The 11,344-nt window shown below is 41.6% G+C and overlaps 1 protein-coding gene across 1 annotated transcript in view; it reads right to left on the bottom strand.

The window, feature by feature from the left end:
* The window catches only part of LOC109047929 (zinc finger protein 462-like), a 44,546-nt gene that overhangs the window by 12,407 nt on the left and 20,795 nt on the right, over positions 1-11,344 (bottom strand). The window contains 3 exon segments of the mRNA XM_042748010.1: positions 1,987-2,339; positions 5,039-5,176; positions 5,906-11,280. Of these exon segments, the coding sequence (XP_042603944.1) occupies positions 1,987-2,339; positions 5,039-5,176; positions 5,906-11,280 (5,866 nt within the window).

The raw sequence follows: 11,344 nt of genomic DNA, 5'->3' as shown, positions 1-11,344 counted from the left end.
CTACAAGCAAAAACATTATTTTCCTGAATTGGTCAATATTGAACTTTTTGGCTTTTCGTAGTGTTTTTTTCAGAGTAGTGGAAATTTAAGCTTTTATTTAATTGCTCTATCTATTTTCATCGATAGATTTTGATTCCAACATGTATCTTTAAAAGTTTTTTTCCCTCCATTTAAATATCATTTGCAAACACCAAAACTTACTTTTTTTCTATCTATATTCTGAACCTTTTTCTGAGGGGTTTGTACATGTATAATTCAAACTGATTTATACAGCATTATAATTCTTAAACATGGTGAAAATGCATATTTTTGAAAGCTCTTGAGTTTTTTCTCCACATCAGCAGCACTCCCTTACGTAAAGGAAGTTTATTCAAGTGTGCTATTAGTATGCTTTTTTTAAACTAAAAAAATAGGAAAGTATGCTTTTAGTTTACTTTTTATGTACTTCTCAGAAATGGGCATTACATACTCCTCAGAAATAAGCTTAAAAAGACATTTAAGTATACTTGACTTATACTTACAAAAAGTCTAAATATATTTGAGCTATACTTGTGCTCCTACAATTCATGTTTTCATTGCTATATGGTAGAGGGTGCTAGTACACATCTTCTGCATAGAATTTCCAAAAAAACACAAGTGAAGAAGAAGTTTCAAACTAGTAGTTTACTGAGACTATACTTCAAAGTGTAAAAGTATTTAATTAGTAAACTATCAGTATACCTATAAGTTCGCATTTAGTATAATTGCAGTACAAACTACAAACATAGAGGTAAACTAGTTGTGTACTCAAAGTTTGCTACTGTTATACTTAGAGTATACTTAAAAGTATACTTGAACTTTACTAAAGTATACTTTAATTAAACATAAATCATACTACTTCTTTCTAAATTCTTACATACACCAAAACTTATAGTTTTATTCCTGTCTATTTTCTGAAGATTTTTTGTTCATGTTGAAGGGTTTGTTCATATATCATTCGATTGATTTCTTTATTGCACTTTATCCTATTTAAGTATGTAGATTTTATTCGGTTTTCTCAAAATGAGTTTTTCTCTCCATTTCAGCACCACTTAAATACACCAAACTTTACAATTTTATTCTAATAATTTTAATGTATATACTTAAGATTTTTACTTAGGGGTTTGTTCATATATTATTCACACTGATTTGTAGGACATTTTATTCCTAAAAAACATGGTGAAAATGCATATTTTTAAAGGCCATGAGTTTTTTCTCCACTTCAGCAGCACTTACATACACTAAAACTTAGGATTTTGTTGCTCTCTATATTTTGAAGATTTTTACAGAGAGAATAGTTCATATGTCCAATGCTTGGCTTTTTTTTTTTTTTTTTTTTTTTTGCTGCACTTTAAGTCAGTAAATTTTATGCCGTTTTCTCAAAATGAGTTTGTTTCTCCACTTCAGCAGCACTTACATACACCAAACCTTACAGTTTTATTCCTATCTATATTCTTAAGATTTTTACTGAGGGGTTTGTTTATATATCAATCGCTTGTTTTTTTTTTTGCTGCACTGTAAATCAGTGGATTTTCTGCATTTATTTTTTCAAAATGAGTTTGTTTCTCCACTTCTGCACCACTTACATACACCAAAACTTACAGCTTTAATCCTCTTTATATTCTGAAGATTTTTACTGAGGGGTTTGTTCATATATTATTCACACTGATTTGTAGGACATTTTATTCCTAAAAAACATGGTGAAAATGCATATTTTTAAAGGCCATGAGTTTGTTTCTCCACTTCAGCAGTACTTATATACACCAAACTTTACAGTTTTATTTTAATCTATATTCTTATCATTTTTATTGAGGGCTTTGTTCATATATTATTCACACTGATTTGTAGGACATTTTATTCTTAAAAAACATGTTAAAAAAGCATATTTTTAAAGGTCCTGAGTTTTTATTCTGCAGGGTTTTTACTGAGGGGACTTGCGTTCACTGACTGATATGAAGTCTCACTCACTTGTGTCTGAACGGCGAGGCGAACTGACAGTACTGGCAGCTGTATTTGTCGTTTCTGTTGACGAGCGCTACGGCCGTGTGGCTCCTCTCGTGAGAGCGCAGGCCCTGCATGGACATGAACATGCGGTTGCACATGCTGCACGGATGCCCGGGAACCACACGCTCCTTCTCCGGCTCCAGCGCTCCAACCATTGTCTCCGTTTCCACGGGCTCTGTCTCCTCTGTCTCCATGGTGATGTCAGCTGGTGATGCACCAGTCTCCAATGGGACAGCGTCCATGGCAACCACATCCTCCAGGTCACCGTTGGTGATTCCGTCCACGGGAACAGCAAAAGGCATCTCCGCTGCTTCCTGCTGTCAGAGGAAATTACTGATATTACTCATACAATAAAGGACCAAATCTGCAAGACGTTTTGCATTGTGACATTATCTCCATGACAATTAAACACATTCCACCGCTTATTCTCATTAAAAAAACAGTTTTGATCACAGGATTAAATTACATTTTACAATGTATTCACATAGAAGCTATTTATATTTTAATAACATTTCACAATTTTACAGTATTTTTGATCACATAAATGTAATTTTGGTGAACAGAAGACACTTCTTTCAAAAACATGTTTACAGTATATAGTTTACATGTATTCTTCATTTTGTGGTGAAAAAACCAAACTAGTCATGTTCCTGACATACTTAAGGTTCCTGACCTTTATTAATTCTGATAAATCTCACTGATAAATAATATTTCTCTCTGGGTTTGAAGGTTATCATCAGCTCTGGACTGAAGCACAGATTATGGCCATTAAAGCACTCTGAAGCTGAGAGCTCTATCGGGACATCCCTTTTTCCTTATTTAGAAATGGCCAAGAGGTTCCTGTGTGTTTCTGAGACATCTGCTGCTTTACAGCCGCAGGAAATTCAGCATCTCAGAGAGAGAACTGACCCTGCACTTCAGACAGATGTAAATAAGACGCTCCTGCACCGTCAGCCAATCAGAGGCACAAACAACCCAAGAAATACATTTAAGACATTTTCTGGAAAAAAGTGAGTCTTTCTGTGCAAAATTCACCACTGTGAAGCAAGAGTGACAGATTTGACCTTTGAAAAAGTGATATCAACTATTATCTTTACAGCCCATTCTTGAATCATTATATTGATCAGACTGATATTTAACACAATGCGATTACAAAGATAAAAAAAATTCACACAAATAACCAAACCAAATGCCCATGATTACTAACTAAACGTCATCGGAGTATGAGTAGACTGTCTGCTTAATATCTTCTAACACTTTATTTTGATGGGTCCACAACATACAACACACTAACTATGAACTTATTCTACTAACCCTAAACCTAACCTAACAGTCTACTCTGAGAGTTAGTAGACATGTAGTTGCAAATGAATGAGAATTAGCTGACATGTTACAAAGTTACTTATAGTTAGTATAATGTCTAAAGTGGACTATCAAAATGTGTATCCTGCATTTTTCCTCTTGAATGATTATTTTTTTCCAATTTTAAAATTCGAACCGAACACATACTAAAACACTTCATGATGTGAATATTAACTAACGTGCATGAAAATAGATTTTTTTAAAATGTAAATAAATTATTGAATTAACTTCTCAGGAGGACTTCACAAAAATATTTTAGCTCAAAGTGCTTCAGCTGTCAAAAAACCTTGGGAATCCCTGCCCGCATGCCTCTGTTCAGAGTGTGTGTTCTGTGCCATGAGCGCTGCCCCCTAGTGTCCGGTGCCATCCATCCCATCTGCTGATCCTCACTGGGCTTCCGTTCAAATCCTCAGGCCCGGGCCTCCCTGCCAGCACTGGCACTCTCTGTGGAATACTAACACTAAGGCGCTTACACGCCTCTCTCCACGCCACACCATCAAGACGACATAACTGGCTTTCTCTTCAGAGAGACGGAAGGGTTGCATCGAGAGTCTCAAGGTTCTTCTGTGATACACAAACTGGACTCGGCCATGTCTAAATGGAGCTCTCTGCAGCAACAGTCCACCTTAAACGCTATGGTTAATAAGGAAAGTCCTGATTATGAAAACCATTACACAGTACAAAACGGCACACATTTCTTCTATAATACAGATATTGCAACCATGCATTAACTAATTGAAACTAGCATTTGTGCTCTTTAAACAGCATTTTGCCAGATCATTGTTTAATTACACACAGAGATTTCACAAACTCTGTACTTTTAAAAATTAATTTGTCAGACTGCAGGACCATTTTAGATCAACTGCTGTAGATAAAAGTTCAATTAAATGTGGATCTAAGGAATACACTTTCCTGTCTACATTAATATAAATATTATCTTAAAATCTAGACATGGTCTATAGACATGTTTTCTGTCATTAACCTGACCTAGAAAGCATTTTAAGGCATCATAGGTGCGCTCCTGACAGAAAGGCTGTTCCAAGAGGTTGATAGCAACATTGCTGGCTTCTAAAAAACAAATTTAGTCCACATTCTAAGGCCGCATCACATTCAGAAAAGAGCTTCAGAAATAAGAAGAAAATCCTTGATATCTAGTCTTTATATGCAAAACGTGTAACGCAAGGCCGCTAGATTTAATTACATGTCCAAGTTTATGACACGCTCAAGGCTTTCTTCATGAATGCCCACACAAGGAAATAAAACGCTCGTGTTTAACTAAATGCCATAACACCGCACTCATCGTTTCTTCTGCAATACTCAAGGATTTGCTCTATTTGTCCATTTCATTGAATGTGCAGTCGAACTGTAGTAGTTTAACCATCCAAACAAGTGAACAAGACACTTAAGTGGAAGAAAAACGTGTCCAAACGGCCTGTGAATGCACTTGCTTTTAGAATAGAGCAGAAGAAGAGAGGCCACCTCAGGAAATAAAAGGTATGAATTTAGATATTGTGCACAAATCTAATAAGATGCCAAAAACAGATGAGAAAACGAATGCAACTGTATAAATCTAAGTCACAGATGAAGATTTATCAAGCACTCATGCTTTTTAAAAGCCCTTGATGAAGCATGAAGTAACTATGGACGTTCATACCTTCACGTGTCCCTCCTTGGCCTCCCCGTACTGCACATGCTTTCTCAGGTGGTTGCAGATGGCCCGGAGGGTGGGGTGGACCTCCACGCAGAAGTTGCATCTGTAGCCGATGGGAGTCTTACCGGGGGTGCTATCCACCTATAGGAAGAGACAATGACATCAGAAGATCATTAGATGCAATTTAGTTCCCTTTCGAAAGGGAACTCCATGCTGCATCCTCTATAGGGTGCTATGGGAACGCCCTTTAGAGGACGCAGCGTCTCGTTCCCTATTCTCAGGGAACCATGGTTACATGCTAACCTGAGACATTTTGTTCTATCACTTGCAACTAGAATCAATGAAGCTAAAGATTGTCAACAGTGTTGTCTGCTTGCAATGTACTTATTTGCATATAGTGATTGAGGTTAAATCCAAATGTAAAAGCTACACTAACACCTAAAACATCTTCTGCTGCTTCTACTTCCTATGTTCCTAAAGCAATCAGATCAATGCTAGAAAAAATCCCACAAAATACAGTTTTGAAAGTTAGTCAGGGCCCGTATTTATCAAGCCTCTGAGAATTACTCATAAAAACACTGCTAGGAATTGACTTAAGAGAAAAAAAATTCTTGGCTCAAAGCTGCACTTAAAAGTTAGTGATCAAGTATCTCAGTCGTAATTTAAGTGAAGTGTAGGAGTAAATCTTAAGTGTCAGTCTTAGAGATGATTCACAACACCTTGCTGTGCCCCAAACAGGATTTTCAGGCATGGAACAATCACTGAATTTTCTCAAGAATAAAATGGCACTCGGAGAAGCTTGATAAATACGGACCTGGGTTATTCAACTGTTATAACCACTTTTACCCATTACAAAGTGTTTAAGCTCACCTTATTCTCTGGTTTGGCTTCCGGTGGCTCTGTCGTCCTCTGCTTGCTTTGAAGCTGTTTTCTTCGTTCAAGCCTCATGGCTCTTTTCTGGAAATCCTCATTGTGGTTTATCAGATGTACGCTGAGTTCTGGAAGAGTCAAGAATTTGATTTCACAGTGGGTGCACTGGTAGAGCTCTGTCCCATCTCCTGCGGGGCTCGGAATGGTGACGAAATCCCGCTTGAGCTCCTTGTCGTGGCAGTCATTGTAATGCATCACCAGCAGCTCCGCCGAGCTGAATGACAGCTTGAAGCATTTCAGGCATTTAAAGGGGAGCCAGTCCACATCAACTTCAGGTTCCACCTCATCCTTAACTTCAACGACTTCCACCTCCTCCGGAGATGGAGGTTTCTCTGCCTCCTTGGAATAGATCACAGTGAAGTAACGACCCAGTTTGCTGGAGGGCTGCTTCTTGGGAAAGACTCCTGGGTGGCGCTTTATGTAATGAGAAACGATACTCTTTCTGCTGAAAGCCTGGAAGGAGCAGAGTGAACATTTCCTTCGGTCCACCGCAAGCCTTAGCTCTTCGCTCATTGCTGGAGCCCCTGCCTCTGATGCCAAGGGAACCATCACCTTGTTCGGTTTCTCCCCCACAGTCTTGGATGCTGCCAAGCAATGCGTGTAGTAGGCATCGATGTCGTGCCGTTTCTGGTAGTGTGCTGCGAGGCCTTTGCGGATGGGGTTGGTGTAGGAGCAGAGGGCACATTTAAAGACATTGTTTTTCCCTTCGGGCTGCGCTCTAACATTATTATGCTTGATACGGTAGTGACGTGCAATACCTTTCCGGGTGGAGCAGAAGTATTTGCACAGCTGACATTTAAACAATGCATTCTTGTCACTCTTCGCGACTTCCGGAAGCTTGAGGTCAAAGTCACAGGCCTCGGAGACTTCAGTCACACTGCTGCTGCTGCATTCAGCAACTGAATCGTCTCTTCTGGTCAGTGACTGCATGGCAGTTGCTTTCAACATGTCTGCGGCAGACTGGTTATGATATTTCTCATAGTGTATCTTGAGTTTCTCTAAAGTGCCATGTGTGTAAGGGCACATCTTGCAGCGGTAAGCACCGTAGCCCTGCCTCTGGGTTTTAGATCGCTCATCCCCCTCACTAACCAGCTCGTTTACCTGCTCGACATCATCGGCAAAGTCTTCAGCTGTGACTTTGATGGAAGGATGCCGTTTCTGGTAGTGTGTGAGAACTCCATGGATGCGCGAGTTCACGTACGGACAGTGTCTGCACTTGTAAACAGAGCTAGGGTTAATATCTGCCTCCTGAGCGAAGTCAGCAGCTTTCACTTTCATGCCCGGGTGTTTTTTGCCATAATGGGTTAGAAGCCCATGAAGACTGTTGTACTCAGACAAGCACACAGTGCACTGGTAAGGGTTATTTGAGATAGATGATGTAGCAGACAGAGAGAGATTAGGCTGTCGCTCATGTGTTGGGCGGCTGACTTCAACTGCAGCCTCTTCCTGATGGTTGCTGTTGAACGGACTGGACATGGAAATGTGTCCTTTGGGCAGTTGTGGGAGCAGCTTATCAGGTGCTTGGTTCCCCTTGATAATGTCGAGCAGGACAGACTCGTCACCTTTGACTGCCCAAGGGTGCACCGCTTGGTAATGGTTAGTAATATCCCAGATGGAGCACGCCTCAAAGGCACAATCCCTACATTGGTAATGCTTTGTTTCAGAGTTCCCAGCTTGTCTGCTGGTGGAAGAATCAGGACCAGCCCACAGTTTGCTGGCCATGTAGGTGTAGTCGACATTGTGCTCAGGGTGGCGTCTTTGGTAATGCATGAGCAGCCCGCTTGGTTCAGCGTGGGAATATATGCACCACTCACAGTGATAACCAGCCTCCAACACGCCATCCTGATAAGCCCAGTGTAAGATCGTCATGGCCGTGGCCTTCACAGTAGGATGATCCTTCTTCAAATGCTTCTTCAAGGCATACACATAAGGAGATGTGTACACACAGTGTCTACACTTCAAAGATCGCAATGACCTGGATTTTTCTGCTTCAGTAGCTACAGTTGCAGTGGACGTTGAACTTCCCAATTGGATCATCTGCGCTCGTTCTCTCTGACTCCTGACCACAGCTGTGTGTCTACGGACGAGGTCAGCATTGGCTTTCACGTCCCTGTGCTTCTTCTGGTAGTGAATCAAGACCCCCTTCACAGTGCGGTTCCCGTAGTCGCAGTGTTGGCAGAAGAACAGCATTTCAGGCTCCCCTTTGTCTGCTGTTCCTTTAGTGCTGGAATTACCTGACCCTTCAATCCCATTGTTGTTGAATTGCTTCAGAAACTGTTTAGGTGGTGCGATCTGTAACTCATCCATGAGTTTCAGCAGTCCCGGAGTTGGGGGTGCCTGCTTTATGTACTTTGCTGTCACCTTAATTTCCGGATGTCGCTTTTGATAGTGGACCAGAACGCCTACTACAGAGCGGTTGTTGTAGACACAGTGTTTGCAGTAGTAAACATCTTCATCCAGAGCCACAGGCAAGATGACGTTTGAAGACTTGGGGGTGCTCGTCAGGCTGTAGGTTGAATTGTTTGACAACTGTGCCCGGTCAACAGATATGACCCGCATGGTCTTCTGTATGCGGAAGTAGGAGGCCTTTTGCTCTGGGTGTTTTTTCTGATAGTGGACCAGTACTGAGTGCATGTTGGGACTTGAGAAAGAACAGACATCACAGTCGTAAACCACTACATTACCACCCACACTTTCTCGAAGGGTTTCAGTCTCAGTGTTTGCCTCTGCCGTTTTGCAAATGCTTTTGAGAGCAGGACTGGATGATGATCTGGACCCAGATGAGGTGGGGCTGAAACTCTTGGGCCCAGAATTCAAGATTTCCCTAAGTGTTTGGGATTCAGCAGCACCCTTTTGAGGCTGATCGACCATGTAGCTGGAGAAGATCATGGCATTGTTTATCTTAACTGAAGGGTGCATTCTTTGATAATGGGGCATCAGGCTCCGCACATTTGGACTTGTGTAGGAACAGAAACGACACATGTAAACCAGATCTGGCTGGTTAAAGTTCAAAACGTTACTTGCTTCTGGATGGTGTGTCATATAGTGCTGGTGCAGATCATTAAAGTTGTTATATTCGATGAAGCACTCGAGACAACGGAAGACTGCACTCTGATCCTCTGGGTCCAGGATGTATCTGAAGCTAAACTTGATATAAGGGTGCATCCTCTGGTAGTGTGTGCTGACACTGCGAGCAGACTTGTTTTGGTACTCACAATGTTTACAGTAGAACAGGTTCCCAGGTTCTTCAGTATTGAATTCAGTGTTGTCTTGATATGTCTCTCTGCTATCTTGACTGCTTTGATCTTGGGCATCTTTAGATTCCAAAGAGGCACTGTAATTCTCTTCATCATCAGAAATGGTGACTTGAACAGGAATGTTTCTTGAGCTGAGTTTGGACTGCAGATTGCGTTTCCTTTTCCCAACACCACGCTCTGTCTGAACACTTCCAGAATTTTTAACATGAAGGTGCTGAGTGTTGAAGGTGTAGTGCTGACTTCGAGCATCAGAGGATTCTCTCTCTTTGCTTGTTTCTAAATCGATGTGATTCCCATTATACTCCACATCATCATCCATCTCCTCAAGGTTAATCACATCTTCGTGCTGCTGGCTTTGACTAATCTTGCTCTGGAGATTGTTTGCAATTTCATCAATCCTTGTCCGTTTTTTGACAGGAGAGAGATCCAAGGGTAAATCATTGATGGACTTTCTTGCTGTCTTCCCAATAAGATGCTTCTTGGATGAAATTCCAAGGATTGAGGTCTGAGTTTTCTGAACAAAGCTCGAGGAGCTGTAGGATTCAGATTCAGAATCTTGCTGCTCATTGGATGAGCCCTCTTGACCTGTGACTTGTGTTCCATCACAGTATGAGTGTTTGTGTTGCTGGTGGACACGTAGACCTTTCAGTGTGATGGTGGAGAAATTACACAGTGAGCACCGATGAGGACCCTGCTGTTCTTCGACTGCATTGGATTTTTTCCCGTTGATTTTAGAGCTGCCGTTTCCTCCATTCACTGGCACGGATCGTTCAGCCGGACCATCTACACTTTCGCTGGTTAAGTCCATAGTGTCCCATTCAGAAGACCCACTGTGACATTGTTTGTGCGTGTCAAGTTTTAGTGGGTTGGTGCAAAGAAAGGGGCACTTGTCACATTTATACACCGTAGCTTTGCCAGATAAGTGAATGTTCTCTATGTGACGAGAAATACTACGTCGGTGCATGGTCAAGAAGGAGCAGAAAGGGCACTGGAATCTGTTCATGTGTCTTTTGAATGGAACTCCTTTAGTTTCCAGCAGGTCATTATCCTCTTCTGACAGAAGCAGCTTAGTAGAATCCTCAGCTGACTCTGTGTAACTGGGATCATCCAATTCACAGAGTTCATCATCTGAACTGCTTCTGGAATCATTCAGAATGCTGGCATCTAGATCCATGCCAGACCTTGACATATCTGACATGGTAAAAGTCGATCTCTCTGACAGTATGGAAGATCCTGTGCTGTTAGGTATTTTTGCTGTGAGCTGTGAGTACTGAAAACTTGATATCCCTGAAGTGGTCTTGAGTGATGCATTGCCAGAGGATCCTTTGATTGACGAGGCATTTGCGGAGGAACCTTCATTGCATGCTAGATCGTTCAGGTTCAAATTGGAGGTTGGAGTGCTTCTCCTGGATGAAGCAGAATCAGACTTGCTGGATCCTGCACTTCCATCCTGCATTTTGGGCTGTTGCAAGGATACCATGATCTTCACCATGTTACGGTGTTTCTTCATCATGTGATCTGCTAACTGCTGCCTTTGCGATGTCTGAAATCCACACCACTCACAGTTGAAGCCTCCTCGTGTTTGGGGCTTGATCATAGATTCCAGCACATTACGTTCTACATCCTCTGGTGTCTCTTCAAATTGTTCCTCAACTGAGGATGCGTCAGAGTCCAAATTCAAATCCTCTGCTCCGACAGGAGGAGCCGAGTGGCCTGGTAGACCTTCTTTGTGATGCATTTTTTGGTGTTTCAGAATCCGTGCTCTGTGTGGGGATTTATAAGTGCAATACTGGCAGGAAAAGATCGTTCCTACACCATCGTAAGTCGTAGCACTGCAGCTGGCCTGCTTGGGAGTTTTGAGGGATCTCTCATCGCTTGTTTCTCCATGGACCTTCCTGGTGTGTTCACTGAGAAGAGAGCTGGATCTGAAGTACCGCACACAGAACTTGCACTGGAAAAATGGAGTTGACGTTTTGTTCGAAGGTTTTGCTGACTGGTTGTGTTTCATTTTCTTTGAACCGGAGATGTGCCCAAGGTCTTTGTTAAAGGATTTAATACCTGAAACATGAACAGAGAAGGACAAACTATTTCAAACAAGTTTAGCTCTTCTGTTGTAGTTTGT

This window comes from Cyprinus carpio, chromosome B21, assembly GCF_018340385.1.
Source record: "Cyprinus carpio isolate SPL01 chromosome B21, ASM1834038v1, whole genome shotgun sequence".
Lineage (NCBI taxonomy): Eukaryota > Metazoa > Chordata > Actinopteri > Cypriniformes > Cyprinidae > Cyprinus > Cyprinus carpio.
Note: the sequence above shows the minus strand (reverse complement) of the source record. Positions and strands in the feature narration are given on the sequence as shown.